The 23,115-nt window shown below is 42.4% G+C and overlaps 1 protein-coding gene across 2 annotated transcripts in view; it reads right to left on the reverse strand.

The window, feature by feature from the left end:
* Positions 1 to 23,115, reverse strand: part of CPNE4 (copine 4) — a 577,135-nt gene that overhangs the window by 188,245 nt on the left and 365,775 nt on the right. For both annotated transcript variants that reach the window (XM_004283421.3, XM_033412228.2), the window contains exon 3: positions 12,349 to 12,528. In XM_004283421.3, the coding sequence (XP_004283469.1) occupies positions 12,349 to 12,528 (180 nt within the window). The remainder of the gene's footprint in view (positions 1 to 12,348; positions 12,529 to 23,115) is intronic.

The raw sequence follows: 23,115 nt of genomic DNA on the forward strand, positions 1-23,115 counted from the left end.
GTCCTTTGTCTCCTTAGGTAGCTTTATTCCTAGGTATTTTATTCTTTTAGTTGCAATGGTAAATGGGAGTGTTTTCTTACTTTCACTTTCAGATTTTACATCATTAGTGTATAGCAATGCAAGAGATTTCTGTGCATTAATTTTCTATCCTGGTACTATATCAAATTCATTGATTAGCTCTAGTAGTTTTCTGGTAGCATCTTCAGGATTCTCTATGTATAGTATCATGTCATCTGCCAACAGTGACAGCTTTACTTCTTCTTTTCCAATTTGGATTCCTTTTCTTTCTTTTTCTTCTCTGATTGCTGTGGCTAAAACTTGCAAAACTATGTTGAACAATAGTGGTTAGAATGTGCAATCTTGTATTGTTCCTGATCTTAGTGGAAATGCTTTCAGTGTTACACCACTGAGGATGATGTTGGCTGTGGGTTTGTCATATATGGCCTTTATTATGTTGAGGAAAGTTCCACCTATGCCTACGTTCTGGAGGGTTTTTATCATAAGCGGGAGTTGAATTTTGTCGAACGCTTTCTCTGCATCTACTGAGATGATCATATGGTTTTTCTCCTTCAATTTGTTAATATGGTGTATCACGTTGATTGATTTGCATGTGCTGAAGAATCCTTGCATTCCTGGGATAAACCCCACTTGATCATAGTGTATGATCCTTTTAATGTGCTGTTGGATTCTGTTTGCTACTGTTTTGTTGAGGATTTTTGCACCTATGTTCATGAGTGATATTGGCCTGTAGTTTTCTTTCTTTGTGACATCTTTGTCTGAGTGATGGTTGCCTTGTAGAATGAGTTAGGGAGTGTTCCTCCCTCTGCTCTGTTTTGGAAGAGTTTGAGAAAGATAGGTGTTAGCTCTTCTCTAAATGTTTGATAGAATTCGCCTGTGAAGCCCTCTGATCCTGGGCTTTTGTTTGTTGGAAGATTTTTAATCACAGTTCCAATTTCAGTGCTTGTGATTGGTCTGTTTACTTTTTCTGTTTCTTCCTGGATCTGTCTCGGAAGGTTGTGCATTTCTAAGGTTTTGTCCATTTCTTCCAGGTTGTCCATTTTATTGGCATAGAATTGCTTGTAGTAATCTCTCATGATCCTTTGTATATCTGCAGTATCACTTGTTACTTTTCCTTTTTCATTTCTAATTCTATTTATTTGAGTCTTCTACTTTTATTTCTTGATAAGTCTGGCTAATGGTTTATCAATTTTGTTTATCTTCTCAAGAACCAGCTTTAAGTTTTATTGATCTTTGCTATTGTTTCCTTCATTTCTTTCATTTATTTCTGATCTGATCTTTATGATTTCTTTCCTTCTGCTAACTTTGCGTTTTTCTTTGTTCTTCTTTCTCTAGTTGCTCTAGGTGTAAGATTAGGTTGTTTATTTGAGATGTTTCTTGCTTTTTTTTTTTTTTTTAATAAATTTATTTTTGGCTGTGTTGGGTCTTTGATTCTGTGTGAGGGCTTTCTCCAGTTGTGCGAATGGGGGTCCAGTCTTCATTGCAGTGCACGGGCCTCTCACTATCACAGCCTCTCCCGTTGTGGATAACAGGCTCTAGATGTGCAGGTTCAGTAGTTGTGGCTCATGGGCCTAGCCACTCCGCGGCATGTGGGATCTTCCTGGACCAGGGCCAGAACCGGGTCCCTTGCATTGGCAGGCAGATTCTTAACCACTGCACCACCAGGGAAGCCCCTCTTGTTTCTTGAGGTAGGATTGTACTGCTATAAATTTTCCTCTTAGAACTGCTTTTGCTGCATCCCATAGGTTTTGGGTCATTGTGTTTTCATTGTCATTTGTTTCTAGGTATTTTTTGACTTCCTCTTTGATTTCTTCAGTCATCTCTTGGTTATTAAGTACTGTGTTGTTTAGCCTCACTGTGTTTGTATTTCCTACAGATTTTTTCCTGTAATTGATATGTAGTCTCATAGAGTTGTGGTCAGAAAAGATACTTGATACAATTTCAATTTTCTTAAATTTACCAAGGCTTGATTTGTGACCCGAGATATGATCTATCCTGGAGACTGTTCCATGAGCACTTGAGAAGAATGTGTATTCTGTTGTTTTCAGATGGAATGTCCTAAACATAGCAATTAAGTCCATCTTGTTTAATGTATCATTTAAAGCTTGTGTTTCCTTATTTATTTTCATTTTGGATGATCTGTCCATTGTTGAAAGTGGGGTGTTTAGTCACCTACTGTGATTGTGTTACTGTCGATTTCCCCTTTTATGGCTGTTAGTATTTGCCTTATGTATTGAGGTGCTCCGCTGTTGGGTGCATAAATATTTACAATTGTTATATCTTCTTCTTGGATTGATCCCTTGATCATTATGTAGTGTCCTTCTTTGTCTCTTGTAATAGTCTTTGTTCTAATGTCTATTTTGTCTGATATGAGAATTGCTACTCCAGTTTTGTTTTGATTTCCATTTGCATGGAATATCTTTTTCTATCCCCTCACTTTCAGGCTGTATGTGTTGCTAGGTCTGAAGTGGGTCTCTTGTAGACAGCATATATATGGGTCTTGTTTTTGTATCCATTCAGCCAGTCTATGTCTTTTGGTTGGAGCATTTAATCCATTTACATTTAAGGTAACTATCGATATGTATGTTCCTATTACCATTTTCTTAATTGTTTGGGGTTTATTATTGTAGGTCTTTTCCTTCTCTTGTGTTTCCTGCCTAGAGAAGTTCCTTTAGAATTTGTTGCAAAGCTGGTTTGATGGTGCTGAATTCTCTTAGCTTTTGCTTGCCTCTAAAGCTTTTAATTTCTCTGTGAAATCTGAATGAGATCCTTGCTGGGTAGAGTAATCTTGGTTGTAGGTTTTTATCCTTCATCACTTTAAATATGTCCTGCCACTCCCTTCTGCTTGCAGAGTTTCTGCTGAAACATCAGCTGTTAACCTTATGGGGATTCCCTTATGTGTTACTTGTTGTTTTTGCCTTGCTGCTTTTAATATTTGTTCTTTGTATTTAATTTTTTATAGGTTGATTAATATGTGTCTCTGTGTGTTTCTACTTGGATTTATCCTGTATGGGACTCTCTATGCTTCCTGGACTTGATTTACCATTTCCTTTCCCATATTAGGGAAGTTTTCAACTATAATCTTTTCAAATATTCTCAGTCCCTTTGTTTTTCTCTTCTGCTTCTGGGACCCCTATAATTCGAATGTTGGTATGTTTAATGTTGTCCCAGGGGTCTCTGAGACTGTCCTCAATTCTTTACATTCTTTTTTCTTTATTCTGCTCTGCAGTAGTTATTTCCACTATTGTATCTTCCAGGTTACTTTCCGTTCTTCTGCTTCAGTTATTCTGCTATTGATCCCTTCGAGAGAATTTTAAATTTCATTTATTGTGTTGTTCATCACTGTTTGTTTCCTCTTTAGTTCTTCTAGGTCCTTGTTAAACATTTCTTGTATTTTCTCCATTCTATTTCCAAGTTTTTGGATCATCTTTACTATCATTATTCTGAATTCTTTTTCTAGTAGACTGCCTATTTCCTCCTCATTTTTTAGGTCTGGTGAGGTTTTATCTTGCTCCTTCATCTGCTGTGTGTTTCTCTGTCTTCTCATTTTGCTTAACTTACTGTTAAGCGTCTCCTGTTTTGGGTCTCCTTTCCGCAGGCTGCAGCTTCATAGTTTCCATTGTTTTTGGTGTCTGTTCCGAATGGCTAAGGTTGGTTCAGTGGGTTGTGTAGGCTTCCTGGTGGAGGGGACTAGTCTCAGTGTTCTGGTGGATTAGGCTGGATCTTGTCTTTCTGGTGGGCAGGTCCACGTCTGCTGGTGTGTTTTGAGGTGTCTGTGGCCTTATTATGATTTTAGGCAGCCTCTGTGCTAATGGATGGGGTTGTGTTCCTGTCTTGCTAGTTGTTTGGCATAAGGTGTCCTACACTGTAGCTACCTGGTCGTTTAGTGGAGCTGGGTCTTGGCGTTGAGATGGAGATCTCTGGGAGATTTTCTCTGTTTGATATTATGTGGAGCTGGGAGGTCTCTTGTGGACCAGTGTCCTGAACTTGGCTCTCCCACCTTAGTGGCACCATCCTGACACCTGGCTGGAGCACCAAGAGCCTGTCCTCCACATGGCTCACAATAAAAGGGAGAAAATAAAGAAAGAAAGAGAGAAGATAAAATAAAATAAAGTAAAATAAAATAAAGTTATTAAAATAAAAGATAATTATTAAGAAAAAACATTTTTTAAGTAATAAAAAAAATGGAGAGGCAGAACCCTAGGACAAATGGTAAAAGCAAAGCTATACAGACAAAATCACACACAGAAGCATATGCATACACACTCACAAAAAGAGAAAAAGGGGAAAAAATCATAAATGTTGCTCTCAAAGTCCACCTCCTCAATTTGGGACGATTCGTTGTCTATTCATGTATTCCACAGATGCAGGGTACATCAAGTTGATTGTGGAGATTTAATCTGCTGCTCTGGAGGCTGCTGGGAGAAATTTCCCTTTCTCTTTTTTCTTCATACAGCTCCCAGGGTTCAGCTTTGGATTTGGACTCACTCTGCGTATAGGTCGCCTGAGGGCGTCTGTTCTTCGCTCAGACAGGACGGGGTTAAAGGAGCAGCTGATTTGGTGGCTCTGGCTCACTCAGGCTGGGGTGGAGGGAGGTTTACGGATGCGGGGCGAGCCTGTGGTGGCAGAGGCCGGCATGACCTTGCACCAGCCTGAGGCATGCCGTTCATTCTCCTGGGGAAGTTGTCCCTGGATCATGGGACCCTGGCAGTGGCGGGCTGCACAGGCTCCCAAGAGAGGAGGTGTGAACAGTGACCTGTGCTTGCTCACAGGCTTCTTGGTGGCGGCAGCAGCAGCCTTAGCTTCTCATGCCCATCTTTGGGGTCCACACTGATCACCGCAGCTCGCGCCCATCTCTGGAGCTCCTTTAAGTGGCGCTCTTAATCCCCTCCCCTCGCGCACCAGGAAACAAAGAGGCAAGAAAAAGTCTCTTGTCTCTTCGGCAGCTCCAGACATTTTCCCGGACTCCCTCCGGGCTAGCTGTGGTGCACTAACCCCTTCAGGCTGTGTTCACGCCGCCAACCCCAGTCCTCTCCCTGCGATCCGACCAAAGCCGGAGCCTCAGCTCCCAGCCCCGCCTGCCCTGGTGGGTGAGCAGACCAGCCTGTCGAGCTGGTGAGTGCCAGTCGGCACCGATCCTCTGTGCGGGAATCCTCTCCGCTTTGTCCTCCGCACCCCTGTTGGTTTGCTCTCCTCCGTGGCTCCGGAGCTTCCCGCCTCCGCCACCCGCAGTCTCTGCCCGCGAAAGCCCTTCCTAGTGGTGGAAACCTTTCCTTCACAGCTCCCTCCCACTGGTGCAGGTCCCGTCCCTATCCTTTTGTCTCTGTTTATTCTTTTTTCATTTGCCCTACCCAGGTATGTGGGGAGTTTCTTGCCTTTTAGGAGGTCTGAGGTCTTCTGCCAGTGTGCAGTAGGTGTTCTGTAGGAGTTGTTCCAGGTGTAGATGTATTTCTGATGTATTTGTGGGGAAGAAGGTGATCTCCGCGTCTTACTCTTCCGCCATCTTGAAGCTCCTCCCCCGTCACACTATTTCTTGAGGGCAGCATTATTATAATCATTTTTCAAATGAAGAGACTGAGGTTTAAGTAGCTGAAGGAATTTGCCTCCGGACATGCACCTGAGCACGGCTGAGCTGGGATATGACCCTAGTCCACCCAGCTTCATGGTGTAGCATCATGAAACAGCACCTCGGACCCGATCATGCCATTTCTACAGCTCCCACGTCCACCATCCCCTGCCCAACTGAACGGTGCAAGGAAAAGGAATCTTCTTTCATTTCTGAAGTTAGAAAATGCTGAAGAAGAAAAATGATTTTTTTTTTTGCTTGATCATAGTAGAGAGATAAATTTGAAAAAAACAAGAAAAACTTCCATCATCGCCAAAGGGTCACAACTTGTCAAACTATGGAGTGAAGAAGTCTGCTCCCCTTCACAGAGCTCTCATGACAACCGCATTTGTCTGTGTGTTACTCTACACATAGTAAAGGATTTTGATTTCAATACATGAAGTTCACACTTTCACCTAAGAAAATGAAATGTTCTTACATACTCAACGATTTTTTAAAAAACCCTTTATGAGTTGTTCATACGTGGCGTGTTCAATGAATTTTCTTCCAAAAGTAAAAATAAAACAGCCTCTTTGAAAGATCTCATCACTTTCCTGCTACCAACTACCATCTATAGGGAGTCAGCTCCCGAATCTGTGTCATCTTCAGATCCACGTGGTCAAGCCACCAAGTGGCAATCTCCTCTGGGCTCTTCCCAGACATCCTGAGCTTAAGGCATCAGCATTACATCCTACTCTCCATCCCACACCTCAGTCCAATTACCCTCAAGACAGCCAAGTCACTCCTCCAGTAACCTAAGCCAGATGCCAGTGGACCTCTCATGCCACACCCAGTCTCTAAGACTTGCTGGTTGTGCTCTTGAACAAACTCCCCTCTGCATCTCCTCTTCTCAACTTTCATCACCACTGCCCTCCTCAGCTGTTTTCTATTATTTTAACAGCCTCCTAACTGGTTTCCCTGCCTCCACATCCGTCCTCACCCATCCACCATTTACAGGAATGCCCAAGTGATCTTTCTAATACACACATCCAGTCTTGGCCCTGCCCTTGTTAAAGCCCCTCAGGGCCTTCAATGCATCAAGTCCAAGCTCTCCAAACTTTAGTGAAAGGCTCATAAAAGCACATGGTCAGCTCCCCCTCTCCTGCATAGTCTCTTTTATCCCTTTCCCAACTCACTTGCCCATCCCTCCATGCTGGGTTACTTAGAGTTCTCTAACGTTCTCATGCTGCTGTGCCTTGGTGTGTACCAGTCATTTTGCTTGGCGAGTCATTTCTTTTCTCTGCTTGTGAATCCCTACCCACTCTTTGAGATTCTTATGAGACCTCCTCAATGCTTAACTTAGGGAAAGGCAAGTCTTTCCACCATAGCCCTTGGAACACAACTCATTATAGCACTTAGTAATATGCATTTTGATGATTTATTTACTGGTCTGTGTCTCTCAGCTAATTATAAGCTATTCTGGTGCAGGGCCCCTTTCTTTTTCATCTTTGTGCCTCTAGCACCTAGCACAGTATTTGGTGTACCCGGGGCACTCGCTAAATGCTTGTTGAAAAAACGAATAAATGAAAGAATGAAACTTATCATGTCAAAATAAAAGTTCATACTGATCTGAAATTTTCAAAATTAACTAATCAATAAATTTGAGTTGAGCACGTGTGATATATAAAGCATGACGTTGCCTTAGACACAAAGAAGTGCTGAATGTGGCCTCTGGTTTCAGAAACTCGTACTCTGGGAACCAGATAAATATAAAAATAGGTGCTAATTATAGAGAGAATTTATTTTAATGAACTGATAAAAAGGAACTTCTCAAGGCAATGTAGAATAAGCTGCATGAATGAAATGGAGATGGGTTACAGGAGCTTGGAATTTAAAGAAGTCTCTATGGTCTGGGAAAGGGGTTCTATGGAGTATGATTCAATCAGTTAGACTTCACGTTACAAGTACCAAAAAGAATTAGCCTAGGGCTTCCCTGGTGGCGCAGTGGTTGAGAGTCCGCCTGCCGATGCAGGGGACACGGGTTTGTGCCCTGGTCTGGGAAGATCCCACATGCCGCAGAGTGGCTGGTGCCATGGCCACTGAGCCTGGGCGTCCGGAGCCTGTGCTCCACAACGGGAGAGGCCACAGCAGTGAGAGGCCCACGTAACACACACACACACACACACAAAAGAATTAGCCTATAGCGGTTTAAACAGCAAAGGGAAGCTATTTTTTAAAATTAATTAATTTATTTATTTTTGGCTGTGTCATGTCTTAGTTGCGGCATGCAGGCTCAGTAGTTGCGGCACACAGGCTTAGTTGCCTCAAGGCATGTGGGATCTTAGTTCCCTCACCAGGGATCAAACTGGCATCCCCTGTATTGCAAGACAGATTCTTAACCACTGGACCACCAGGGAAGTCCAAAGGGAAGCTATTGGCTGAAATTCCCAGGACAGGCTGGCTTCAGACAAGACTCTATCTAGAGTGTAAAGAACATCACTCAATTTCTCTCTTTTTCCCCAGTAGCTCCACATTCTTCTCTTGCAGGATCCATTTCCACCTCACAGCCCTACCCTTTCTTTCCCAGAAGGCTCCAGCAAATATATATTTACATCTCATTATACCCAATTAATTACATACCTTCCTTGAATCAATCACTGTTGCCACAAAATTAAGACATCCTGATTGATTTAAGCCAATGAGTGGCTCTCCAAAGTGTGGGAAAGGTCAACGGCACCAGTCACATGGCCTATACTATGAGAGGGTGGTTGTCTAAGTATATGCAGGATACCCAGTAAGGCCAGCAAGTCACCTGGGGGTGAAGTAGTGTGGCTCAGGAAGCATTGCTGACTTGCTTCTCATGTCTTTTTCCCTCCCTAAGCCACAATGTCAAAAAAATTTCTCACAACAGGGGGCCTCCCCACATTATCTTTTCCTAAATAATGGCAGAAGAAAGAGCTCTGAATTAAAGATCAAGAACTCTTGACTTCTGTCTTGGCTCTGTCAAGGCACTGAATCTTTCTGTTTCTCAGTTTTTTTACTATGAAATGTGGATAATGACACCTGTCCTCCCAGTGTCATCAGGAAAGTCAAGTGAAATGGGAGTTTGAAATTAACAGATGCAAACTAGCATATGTGAGATGGATAAACAACAAGGTCCTACTGTATATCACAGGGAACTATATTCAATATCCTCTGATAAACTATAATGGAAAAGAATATGAAAAAATATATATATATGTATAACTGAGTCACTTTGCTGTACAGCAGAAATTAACACAACATTATAAATCAACTATACTTCAAAAAAATAAATTTAAAAAAAAGCCAGGTGAAATGATCAGTTTGAAAGTCCTTTGAAAAGCATCAAAATATACTAAGGAGGACTATTGGTAATTCACCCTCAGTGCTCATGTCTACATATTCCTCATCTTGAGAGATTAAGACGATTATGCCAATGCACCCCTCAGTTCCTCTGTTCCCTCCACTCCAGGCCATCTGGCCATCTCTCAGTTCCTCATTACTCCATATCAACTCTGATGCTTTATACTTGAGTAATGGGAAACCTCACCCCAAAGGGCTTTGACGGCAGGACACCTTACTCCCTCCTAATGAGGAGTCCACAGGTAGGTGGGCTCCAGGTATGGGGTATCACGACTGTCCTGCCATATCTCTTGGCTCTGACCTCCCCAAGGGCTGCTCTCATCCACAGTCTCCTGCAAGACAACTGCGGTGGTTCCAGGAATCTTCATGTGTGTCTCTTTTTCTAAAGCTAGGAAACCTTTCCAAGAAAATTTCTTATGTCTTATTGGTTAGAACTGATCACAAGCCCACCCCTAAACCAATGTCTGGCAGAGGGGGATGGGATTCATATGACTGGTGGAGATTCCTCAGGATTCACTTTTTGAGCTAAGGATAGAGCTATTTTCTACATGGCCGAATGGTGGAAAATGGTCTGAAAATGATCAGGGTCTGACAGCTGGAAGAATGAGGAGAGGGAGGAGATTGGCTACTGGGTGGGAGACAACCAGTCTATATAGCAGATGCTCTCAGTGACCTGCTCTTATCCCCAGGCCCTATGACCTGAGTGCACAGCACTGACTTCTGACCACTAGCACTTGTGTTTCTTTGCTTGAAAACTTCTTCTGGTCTTTCCCACCCATGCAATAAGCCAAAAATACTAGGGGATTACTATTTCCATCCTGGGAACAGCCCTCAATGACTGTTGAGAGTATATACACTCCCACATGTATAAAAGCTCCAGTTCCCTCATCCCGAGGGTGGGATCACTCTGTGGTGTTTGCTCTGCACTGGCCTCCAGAATGTCGTAGCCCAGTTACATTCCAGCTACCCATGTCCAGTAGCTGGCTGGACAACACACCCTCCCAGGCTGCCCCCCTCTTCCTGCCTCACCTCTCCACTCCACCATGGTGCTTCCTACACCTTCTTTGACTTCCTATCTCAGAGTCGGCTTCTTGGGAAGTCCAAGTGAAGATACCATATGCCAAATCCTTCCTGAATTCAGAGACTCTGTACACAGCGTTCCCATCTGCTCAGAATGTGTTTCCTCTCCCTGCTCATGCTCACGCTCCCTTCCAGTTACAGTGGAAATGTCACTTCCCTCTGGAAGCCTTGTTTGAGCCCTTGTCCACCTGAGGCCATCCTCTCATTGTTTGCTCTCCTCTTCTGTATTTCTCCTTAAGAATGGTTGTGATTTAATTAGTTGTTTGTTTAATTATTTTTTTTTACATCTTTATCCCCAACTAGATTGTGAGCTGCTTGAGGGCAAAGACAATGCTTCTGGCCTCCCAATCTATCGTTGGCTCCTGGCACACTGCCTGGCACAAAGTAGAGGGTCAAGGACTGGCTGGATATGGGAAGATGAACCTTATGAAAGATGTAAGTTTGAGAGTCATTCACAGAGAAAAAATTATGAAAGCTTTAGATAAAAGATATTTTATTTACATGACTCTTAATGGATCTACATTTATTTCTTGGGACAGAATATAACTTTTATACATAGAAGGGATGCCCATTGTCTAAGGGAGAATCTTAGAATGGTTCCTTTATATCTATAAAACTGCCATTTTAGTCACCTTTTAATTTTATTTATACATTGCTGAATTCCATCTCAAATCCACTATTCTTTCGTTCATTCATTCATTCAATGCCTACTTATAGGACACTGTACCTGGCAAGACTCTAGAACTATCTGCTCTCGACTCTTTCCAAAAGCCATGAGAGAGAGACATACAATAACCATCATATAATATGTGAGGAAGAACATCCCAGGTTTTCTGTCTGCCTCTCCTCAGCTCTACTTCCGCAGTAGGCTTTTGGCTTTTACTGAAGGAGCAAGAAACAATCTTATGAAATCAATCACTATATTTGCTGGAAAAGGGTACCTGAGGGCTTGTCTATTTTGTCAGTGCTCACATGGGAGGAATTTCCTTTAGTGACAAGTGGCAGGAGGCAGGGTGAAAATAGCAAACAAACATGCATGCTTGCCATCTCTCTGCCAGGCAGACTCTTTCTTACTAATCCCTAAACAAGACCCTTACCTCTGCATGGGATTAATTCAGGTTTTGTGAGGTTTATATAATTTGGAATCCTTCTTCGTGAAAAAAAGTACAAAACTACAAATAAAAACGTGACACAGAGCTTTGGAAGGGTCCACACAAGTGAGGGGCTCTGAATTTTAAGCTGCACTGGTTTCCTAATAAATCAGCATCTGACCATGATTAAGACTGGCTGGTCCTCCCGCCCCTTAGCCCTGCATGGTTACTCTGATCTCTATGCTTTTTGTTGCTTTTTTGCCTGAAAGACTTCCCTCCTCCTTCTCCTTCAATCCCCGGACCATATTTTTTCAAAGTTTGGCCCCACAATGCTTTCTCTGATTCTCCCCAGCAGAAAGCTCTCCCTTCCCTGCAGGCCCACAACCCTATGTACAGAGCCCAGGATATGTTGTCTCATGATGGCTTAGAGGGCATCATGAATGGCTCTATCTGAGGGGCATATACTGTGCCTTCTCCAATTAGTCTTGGGCACAGGGACTATTTCTTCATTTAGATTTCTCCTCAGCACCTACTCAAGTTCTGGGTACAGCAGTAAGGGAAGGGAAAAAGGAAAGGTGTAATAAAGGCAAGATGATGGGGTGTGGAGTGAGGCTCACCTGGTTGTAACTCTGCCCTCATTAGTGCAGGACCTCAGGCAAGTCACTTACCTCTCTAAGTCTTCATTTCTCACTGACAAATGGATATAATAATGATGTTTATTTCCCATGATTGTTGTGAGGATTAAGTAAAGCATTTACTCATTTACCAAATACCTATTTAGCCCTCTCTTGGGCTATTTTTGGCACCAGAGGCTGGGAATACACATGACTCAGGGATACTCCCTGTGTGGCTGTTCCCATAGTTGAGTTGGGAGATGGAAGGTTATGATGTATCAGGATAAGGCTATAGCAGACACTCAACCGGAGCAAAGCAGGTGTTCCATAAATAGTTGTTAAATAAATGACTGACAGAATGAATGAATTCAGAAAGCAAAAATGATTAACTTTGCAAGATAAGTAACACAATATATTTGCAGCATCATCCAGATGTAAGTATAATGTTGAATATAATGGACATGGCAGTGCATGGAACATCACGAAATGCTGCATGTTTAAAGAAAATAAAATCAACAGCAGAAAGAAAGCAAGGGTTGAATGAGAGGAGAGAGGACAAAAGGAGGGAGAAAGGCCCTCAGAAGGCAAAAAGGGAGGAAGGACACCATGGACTCACCTGGCCAAGTGTGCACTCCATGCCACCCAAGAAGTCAGCCTCCTTCAGCTCATTGTGGTTGCTGCTGATGTCGTGGACCTCAAACCGCAGGCGCTGCACCTCCTCAAAATAAAAGTCCACGGTAAACAGTTTTGAATACACTGGGTTGATGCAGGTGCGAATCACCTCTGTTCTGTCAACCTGCAGAAGAGAGAAAGAGAAAACCCATCAGGGATCAGGGCTTCGTATCATTATCCTTCATGAGGATTCATCTTACGGTGCTCTGTCTCCTTCCAAACTGTCAATGCCCTCCACCAAGTCAACAGGGTGAGCAGTTTGGATGTCTTCAAGGATGCATCTTCAGAGAATAAGCCATGTTTCAAGGAGGAAAATCATAGAATAATCTGAGCTTTGTATTTAAGGGTTTAGAGCACCTTGTATTGTTAAGTAACAGGGCAACAAGATGGATTGATTATTAGGGGCTGCCTGGAGCCTCAGGATGAGAAAGAGTCTGAGGGCACGTTTGGGTTCAGGAGAAAAGAAATCTGTATTCAATTCCTGAAGTCTGAGGGGCACAGTCAGGGCAAATGACCATGTAGAAGCCCCATTTTAGCCAACACTACTCTAGTATGAGTGTCATAGTTCATGAATCCCAGCATATTGAAGGGGAAAGGCATGAGAAGGGATATGAAGATAACTGCCTTTTGTTGGTCTCAAGTGTGCCTTTTGTTGGGTTTACACATGTTGACTCAGTCATTTCAGTCCCCTGGGCCTCAGTTTCCTTATCAACCAGTGAGGGTTAGAGGATGAAAAGTCCCTTTGTGCTCTAATGTTCCAGGAGCGAAGATTTCTCAGGCCTTCTGTGGTAATAACTCTCCATTTCTCTCTCACTTTCTGCCACACTCTGTGCCCCTGGAGGCTGACTTTTATGGACTGACTTTCCTGGGCTCCCTTGACCTCTGGGCTCTGGGTGGAGGCAGCCAGAGGGGAGACTTGGCAGGAGATCAGAAGGACATGGGCAGTGTCTCCGCCCCTCTACACACACAAGTCTGCTAGGGACTCCCATCCAAGAGGGAGCTGCCGCCAGGATCTGGTGACACAGTCCTGACCCTCAGACAGAGGGGTGGTAATGGCTTTCTGCTGCTGCCTCGCCATCCTTTGTCAGCTCCCTTACGCCTGCCCAGGCACATGCAAAGAGTCCCTGTGTGAAGAGTTTAGCTCTTTGAATGAAACTCTGGGTATGCCATCTGCTTTCTGCTCGTACTCCCACCACTAAAGTTCTTCTCTTCCACGTCTGTCCCAAGTAAGAATACTCAACACCATTTATATTCTGTGAAGCCTTAGAGGACCAAGTTACAGATAACCCAAGATCCTACAGTATCTCTCAATGGGAGATATCCATCACTCATATTTTATAGGTCATTTGGAGCCTACATGAACTGTCAGCTTTCAAATAGATACATCATTTTGTGAATGAAAAATATTGCCTGCCATATCAGTAAACAAAGGATGCTGCAGCCACCAAGCCATCACATTATAGCCACCCTGATGGTGAGCTCTCAGGGAACTCAGGATGGAGACAAATGGGCTGCCAGCTGTCAAGCCCTCAGCCACTGCAGCCACCCCGACAGGGCACCCTGAGGGGACTCAGGATGGAGAGAAGCAGGATACTGGCCCCAGGTAGCTGAGGTGCATATCAAAGGAACGATTTCAGTGAGCCCAGACTCTTGCATCTTCCCATATATAGAAAAGCACTAAATTTCATTAACTTGAGATATATGGTTTTCTTTAATTAAGAATAATCTTTTGATGTTCCACTACCTGGTCTTTGTTGCAAAAACTCCTGTATATCCTGGTTCCCCACCTTGCTTCTTGGGAGCAGTCTCTCAGGGTTATTTGAGATGCTGTCTCCCAGGCTTGAAGTGCTCAGAATGTCCTCTGAATAAAACATAATTCTCAACTTTTAGGCTGTGCAATTTTTTTCAGTCGACAGTTTATTGGATACTTCCCAAGAGTCATTCATTAGCACAAACTGTGAAAAACATCTCCCCACTTTCATTAGAGTACAAGGAAAATTTCTCAGTAAAATGAGGGAAACCATTTTTGACCATATCATGTGTGTACATGTTATCCAGCAAAGAAAATTGGATACACTCTTGAGTTCAGGGCTTGGTCCATGTCCCTGTCCCTTCCTATGCAGGGCCCTGTGTGAGAGAGGGTTACCCTGTAAGGAACAACGTCTGCCATTCCTGGCGGGATGAATGATCTAGGTTGTGAGGAGGAGAATATGGTCCTTTTATGTCCCTGTGCAAGAGACAGAAAAACCAAACCCCAACCCACTGCTGATTAGCAGTTGACAACAAGCTACTGTACAGACCGATGGTTATTTGACTGTTCCAGTGAAGACTCAGCTTCTATTTGAGCTGAGTTTTATATCCTTTAAAATGTTCATTCTGGTGGGGAAGGATTGCATATGTTATTGGTTAACTGTGTGGGTACAAGGATTTACTGTATTGGCATAGTTTTTTTTTCAGTTTATTAAGAGATTATGCTTTTGAGTAATAGTAAAAATCAGAGGTCACAAACTGGTAGTCTGCGGTTCATACTGACCTAGAGGTGTTTTATTCATCCTACTTAAATGTAGTTTTCTCTTAATTTGCCAACAGAAAAGAGATGCTATTTCTATTGCCCTCCCTTTGGAAAAAAATCAGATTATCTGGCAACCTGGGGCTACATTCATACATGGCAACCATTGGGGGCTGCCCCATTCAGATGGGCATTCATTCTCCATTCTCCAAGCTCTTCATCCTCAATGAATTCCCCTGCCTGACTTCTAGAGGCATTTTTGCAACACTTGGTCCAAATTCATAGCATCATAAGCCATACGATAAGAGATTTAATTATATTCATGTGGTGCCTTTTGGTAGAAGATTTTGAAATAATCCCCAAGAAGTAACTTATAGGTGGATTCTCAAGAAACAGAAAAGGTTCTTTCCTCAGGTCTAGAAGAACAGAGTCCTAGCCAGGTTTAGATGATAAGAGACAGAGGATGGAAACTCTAGTCTTTGTTTCTCTGCTTTAACCACCCCAAAGGGCGCAAATGGCTGATGTGCATCAATCCTGCTGACTTTCTTCTCACTTCTTGATTTTCAAATGCTCATCCCACATAGACATCACACCACACCTCAGGTGGACCATCCAAGGCAACACTGAATGACTTTGTTTTGTGAGGTAGAGGATTGGCTTGGAAAGAAGTTAAGTAACAAACATTTGCATTACCAAGATAGATAATTCCAAGGATAATCTCAGGGCCATTGAGACCCTTAAGTATGGATGCTCAACACTCGCAGATGTTTCAAAACGTTCTGCATTCCCAGTCAGTATGGGAGATGCCTTCTTTTCTGGAGACTGAAGACAGGTTTAACCTGAGCAATAGTGCCTAGGACGGCTGGTGTTTCTCACTGAAAGGTGTCAAGGTCAAGGCAGTTGTTTCCAAAGAACCAGCCATTGACTGGTGCTGCTGGTTGCATCAGAATCATGGGGCAACAGTAATATTCCACTGTATATATGTACCACATCTTCTTTATCCATTCATCTGTTGATGGACATTTAGGTTGCTTCCATGACTTGGCTACTGTAAATAGTGCTGCTATGAAGATTGGGGTGCATGTGTTTTTTAAATTACGGTTTTCTCTGGGTATATGTCCAGTAGTGGGATTGCTGGCTCACAGCCATAAAAAGGAATGAAATTGGGTCATTTGTAGAGACGTGGATGGACCTAGAGAGTGTCATACAGAGTGAAGTAAGTCAGAAAGAGAAAAGCAAATATTGTATAATAACGCATATATGTGGAATCTAGAAAATGGTATAGGTGATCTTATTTGCAAAGCAGAAATAGAGACACAGATGTAGACAGCGAATGTATGGATACCAAGGCGGAAAGGGGTGGGGTGTGAAGAACTGGGAGACTAGGATTGACACATGTACATTATTTCTTTCTTTCTTTATTTGTGTAGCCATTTAAAAATTTTTTTTCTTTTGCGTTTTTTAAAAACATGTTTATTGGAGTATAATTGCTTTACAATGGTGTGTTAGTTGCTGCTTTATAGCAAAGTGAATCAGTTATACATATACATATGTTCCCATATCTCTTCCCTCTTGCATGTCCCTCCCTCCCACCCTCCCTATTCCATCCCTCTAGGTGGTCACAAAGCACCAAGCTGATCTCCCTGTGCTATGCGGCTGCTTCTCACTAGCTATCTATTTTACATTTGGTTGTGTATATAAGTCCATGCCACTCTCTCACTTCGTCCCAGCTTACCCTTCCCTCTCCCCATGTCCTCAAGCCCATTCTCTATGTCTGCGTCTTTATTCCTGTCCTGCCCCTAGGTTCTTCAGAACCTTTTTTTTTGAAAATTCTATATATATATATGTGTTAGCATACGGTATTTGTTTTTCTCTTTCTGACTGACTTCACTCTGTATGACAGACTGTAGGTCCATCCACCTCACTACAAATAACTCAATTTCATTTCTTTTTATGGCTCAGTAATATTCCATTGACACATATACATTATTGATACTATGTATAAAATAGACAACTGATGGGAACATACTGCATAGCACAGGGAACTCTATTTAATGCACTGTGGTAACCTAAATGGGAGGGAAGTCTAAAAGGGAGGGGATTATCTGTATGTGTATGGCTGATTCATTTTGTTGTGCAGTGGAGGCTAACACAACATTGTAAAGCAACCATACTCCAATAAAAATTAATAATAATAAAAAAGAATCAACGGGGCAGCTTTCCTTAACACTGAGATTCCTGATCCCTATACTCCAGGTTCTGATTCAATAGGAGTAAGGGAATCCCCAAATCTGTATTTTTAAAGGTGTTCTAGGCAATTCGAATATGGGAATATCAGAGTAAAGGAACTGAAGAGATGGAGGGTCTAGCTCTTGCTCTTGTGTGAGGTTTTTTTTTTGTTAAGGTTTTAAAAAATCTTGCTTTCTTTCTGTTACCCAGTCTGCAAAACTGTCAACACTTCTCTCCTCTGCAGTTGTAATGATTGATACGCCAGTGTTGCTTATGGTTTGCAGAACATACTCACACACATTTTTTTATTTGGTTCTTATAGCAATCATGTGATGCAGCTTTATACTATTTTATATATGAGTAAAATCAAGGTCAGATGTCAGTACAAAGTACTGGATGACAGAGTGGGCAGTGAGCTCAGGCTTTTTGACCTCAAAGTCTGGACTATTTTTCTTTCTTTTTTTTTTTACATTCCCAGGAACACATTTTTATTTATTTATTTTAACATCTTTATTGGGGTATAATTGCTTTACAATGGTGTGTTAGTTTCTGCTTTATAACAAAGTGAATCAGTTATACATATACATATGTTCCCATATCTCTTCCCTCTTGCATCTCCCTGCCTCCCACCCTCCCTATCCCACCCCTCCAGGCGGTCACAAAGCACCGAGCCGATATCCCTGTGCCATGCGGCTGCTTCCCACTAGCTATCTACCTTACGTTTGTTAGTGTATATATGTCCATGACTCTCTCTCACCCTGTCACAGCTCACCCTTCCCCCTCCCCATATCCTCATGGACTATTTTTCTTAATTCATGTTTCTTCATGAGCATCCCTAGACAGAAAGAAAAAAATTTAGCTGGGTTATGATATGATGATAGAATCAATCATTGAATATTGCTTTGGATGAGATGCTCTTTTAAAGAATTTCATCTAAAACATTTTTCAGTAGAACAGTAAAGTTTATAATAGTTAATGCTTATGGAAGGCCTGGTGTGTCACAGGCACTCACTTTTAAAAATGCATTATTGAAGTATAATTTACATAAAATAAACCACATCTATTTAAAGTGCACCATTCAGTAAGTTTTGGTATGTGTATAGACTTGTGAAACCATCCCCACAATCAAGTAAAGGCACCCATTACCCCCTACGGTTTCTTTATGCCCCCTTGTAATTCTTCCTCTCACCCCTTCCTGCCCTTGTTCCCAAGCAACTACCAGCCTGTTCTCTGTCACCGTAATCAGTTTGTATCCTCTATAATGACATATAATTAATTGTACACACTATGTAGTCTTTCTGTCTTTATTCTTTCATTCAGTGTAATTATTTTGAGATTTATTCATTGTTTGTGCATTAACAGTTCATCTTTTTTATTTCTGAGTAATATTTCATTGATGGACTGTTTCCAGTTTGGCTGTTACACATAAAGCTTCCATGAATATTCATGTACAAGCAACTGTATGGACATATATTTCTTCTCTCCAGGAGTGAAATAGGTATATGTTTAACTTTTAAAATTCTAATAGGTGTGTAGTGGTATCTCATTGTGGTTTTAATTTGTGTTTTCCTAATAACTAATGATGTGGAGCATCTTTTCACGTGCTTATTTGCCATCTGTCTTCTTTGGTGAAGTGTATGGTCAAATCTTCTGACAGGCACTCTCTTTTCATCCTTATGACAACACTGTGAGGTAGGTACTATTATTACTCCTTTTACTGGGAGGTAGAGAGACCCTATAACTTTCCCAATATCACACAGCTTGCAAGAGGTAGGATTTTTCATCTTTATGCTATATAGTCATCCAAATTTGAAGCTTTTTCACCTAAATCCTCTTGCTCAAAGTAATGCACAAACCAGACAACAGGCATAAGATATGGAACTGTTGGGGAAAGTCAGTGAATGAGGCTGTAGTTGTGCCTCTGGAGATCTGGTTTGTCCACTGGGCACTGGAGATACAATGGGGGCCTTGAACACTGCCCATGGAGATTGAACTGTGTAGGGGACAAGGTCACTGTGTCATCAAAAAGAGTTCAAGACTATGCACAGAATGGCCATCTGTTCCCAGAGGCTCCCAAGGGCTGGGACTGACATAGGCAAAGGAGGTGAGGTGATTGGGAGGTGAGTGTTAAACAATGTGATGGAGAAGTGGGGAGAAGGTAAAGTCAGGGGCCAAAACTGATGTCAGTCACTGAATGGTCTAAGGTTTCCTAGAGAAGTATAGGCCCCTATCCCGAGGATAACAGGGCTGGAGAAGAGTGACATCATGTGTCAGAGAGAGACGTGAAGGCCCCCAGGGCAGGCGTATAATTAGATATTATTTCAAACTGATATTCTTTAAATATTTGCTCAATATTTATTTAGTGAGGGTGAGGAGAAACTAATTTTCTCTGAATAAATAATGGATAACGTTATGATCAAAAATAAAGGATTGATTACAGACAATTTTTCAAACCACGTAACTTCCAAAGGGACATATTAAACCACATAAAATTTACATAATAAGTCACTGAGTCACCAGAATTAGCATTATTCGATTTCAGCTGCTTGTGGCTGCTGATTTCAAGTGCCTGGCCATGGGGTTGGCAGGTTTGCCCTACAGCTGCAACAAACAAGTCGCTGGCCTTAAAATCACTCAACAGGGGGAGAGAGGTTGGTGCTAGTGAAATATGGCTTTTATTTTCATTGTAAGTGGATTCTCTACTTGAATAGGACTAACACTGTAACATTTTGCTGGTTATGTAAAAAGAAGTCACCTGTGGGAACCTGAGATTCCTGATGCCATTTTTGTGCTATGTCTTCATGCTTGCATCATTTCTGGCTGCCTGACTGGTGTGCCTCACAGTCGGTTCCTGCTCACCAGGTCCTAGGAGTGAAAATATGCCTGAGTATTCAGCAACCTTTGCTTCTCCTTCTCTTATTATAACATCCTGGGCTGAAGCTGATCTCTCACCTGGACACATGTGATCCTCAATGGGGGCAATACTCACTTTCCCAGGGGACATGTGGAAATGTGTAGGGGCGTCTGGGTTGTCACAATGATGGGGTGACATCCCTTGATGCTAAATACCCTACAATGTGGAGGTTAGTCCTAATCAACACAGAACTGAACACTCTTCAAAGCTAGTGGTGTCTCCTATTTGTCTAATCCACATTCAATTCCAGCTAAACAAATAGAGAAACTTCTCTAAGGGTCTTTGGGTCTTAGACCATGCTAGTGGACTTACTAGCCAAGATATGAATAAAGAGTGGGATCCTTAAGAGAGAAGCTCCAGAAGACATCCCTACTTGAAGCAATCATAATAGTTGTATTATGAATAACACACTTCACAGAAGTCACCTCCTTAGGAATTTTTACCCTTGCCTAGTAAATTATTTAAATTTCTCCTGGAAAGGGGTGAGAGGAAAAATGATGTACCTTTATCATTCACCTTCTTACGTTCCTGTAGAAGGTATTTTACATGTTATTTTCAGTCCTTATCTTCATTAACTTTAAAACAAACTTTCTTTCACAATGTAATATTTTAAAAATTGGGATGCATGTTATAATCAATGACATGCCATTGTTTAACTGAAAGTATATTTTTGTTAACTGGTGATACATAAAATAGTACTTCAGTTTACCAATGACTTATCATTTTATCAATAAGTCTATTAAATATATCATCCTTATTTTGTAAATGATAAAATAAAACTGCATCAGAAAAGCAGTGGCAAAAGAAAGGATCAAACTCAGTCTCTCCAATTTCAAAATATATGCTCTTTCTACTTTATGATTTATTATGGGTTGAATTATGTCCCTCAAAGTTCATATGTTGAGTATATAAGAATGTGATATTATTTGGAGATACAGCTGTTACAGAAGTTAGAAGTAAGGATGAAGTCATACTAGAGTGAGGTGGATCCCTGATCTGATATGACCAGTGGCCTATGAATAGGGGATATTGGACACAGACATGCACACAGGGAGTTGCCATTTGGACATGAAGGAAGAGATTGGAGTGATGCACTTACAACCCATGAGACACCAAAGATGACCAGAAAACCACCAGAAGCCAGAAGAGAGGTGTGGAACAGATTCTCCCTAGTGCCCTCAGAAGGAGCAAAACCTGGCAACACCTTGATCTTGGACTTCTAGCCTCCAGAACTGTGAGACAATAAATTTCTGTCATCTAAGCCACCAGTCTGTGGTAGTTTCTTACGGCAGTCCTAGTAAACTACACATCATTCTACCTCTCTCAAGAAGCATCCAGTTTCACCTCTGAAAAGGCACTCCTCACCCACCCCATGGCAAAATCTTCAAATGCTCTATAGATTAAATTGAACGAGTGATCCAGGGTTACAAAAGTCAATCCATTGACCACCCCCCAACAACCCTGCCTTATCTTTCTGCTATGCACTTCACTTGGCTGTCAAGGAACAGGGCCTCTTGTGCGAGCTGGGCTCTGTTTACGGAGCCCTGGGGATTAACCTACTGGAGGACCTGGAGTGAGACAGTCCTTTAACCACTGGACTCAGCCCTGGTTTGTGCTGTTCAGAGTAAACAGCAGAGCCACATCACCTCGCCCAAGAGTGGGGCTCAGAAGCGAATGAAATGAGCATCACCTAGAGGTACCTTCAGAGTTCTCAAGGGCCACAGGGATGGGTCCTGAGTCTTCTTCTTCCTTTGTTGCCCTCCTCAGCCCCTGTTGGCAGGGGTCTCAAGTATGAACCTCTGCATCCTCCTTACGTGTTCCTCTTCCCCAACATGAGTGTCTATGTGTGGCTTAATTCCCATGGTCCAAAATTCCTATGCTGAAACCTAAGCCCCAGTGTGATGGTATTAGGAGGTGGGGCTTTGGGAAGGTGATTAAATCATGAGGGTGGAGTGCTTACGAATGGGATTAGTGCCCTTATAAAAGAGACCCCAGAGAGCCCTCTTGCCCCTTCTGCCATGTGAGGACACAGCAAGAAGACGGCTAAGTGTTTATTAACCAGAAAGCAGGCTCTCACCAGACACTGAATCTGCCAATGCCTTGATCTTGGACTTCCAGCCTCTGGAACTGTGAGGAATACATTTCTTCTGTTTATAAACCACCCAGTCTATAGTATTTTGTTATAGCAGCCTTAACAGACTAAGATTTTTAAACTACGTGGTTTAGAAATCTTAACGAATGCACAATTCAGTTTGAGGACCAGTAATATTATTACCAGCTGCTATGGCTCAGCCCCAAGGTGCATGGCGACCAGAAGGACCATGTGATCTACTCTGAGCACCCCCACCTCCTGGTCAGACTGTGTGTTGGAAAGTTTCTTCTTCCTTGGGAGCTGCCATTTTGACTGCTGCTCATCTTGTTACAGGACAGGAATACTAAAGGAAATAACAAAGTTGTGAGCTGATTTACTAGATGGGTTATCCAACTGAGCACTCCATTAACTGCCACATTCTCAAAATGTGAAATGAGAGTTAGTGAACGTGGTGATTAGTCTACTTTGCATCTGCAGATCTTTCTGTTCTGCTCTGTTCCCCAGGAGACTGGCTGCATGAATTGCTTTATTAGGGTTTCTTTGCCAACTTGTCTCTTCAGCCAATAGGAGGCATCAGTAGGAGATCAGAAAGTGGGAAGAAAGAGAGCTCAGTGTGTTTTGCTTGCCCCCTTCCTGCCCCATGCTGCAGTTTTAGGCAGTGACTATGTCCCCTCACCCCCACAGTCCTCTCCTAGTAACCCTTCCTGCAAGCCTCCAGCTCTCACTGGATTCCAGTAACACTGCCATTTCCACCTGCCCATCAAGTCCAGTGGTACCTTCCCACTGTTGCTGCTCCCAGAGCATCTCATCATCCCTTGCTGATCCCTTGAATTTTGCCCACATAACTCTACCTGTGTCATTAACATTTCTTCTGGAAGAGACTTCAGAATCCCAAGGGCAGGCAAAATTGTGTCCAGTCTGGTGGCTCATGATGAATGAATTATATGGTCTTTTAAGAGTCTGAAAA

This window comes from Orcinus orca, chromosome 5, assembly GCF_937001465.1.
Source record: "Orcinus orca chromosome 5, mOrcOrc1.1, whole genome shotgun sequence".
Taxonomy (NCBI): Eukaryota; Metazoa; Chordata; class Mammalia; order Artiodactyla; family Delphinidae; genus Orcinus; species Orcinus orca.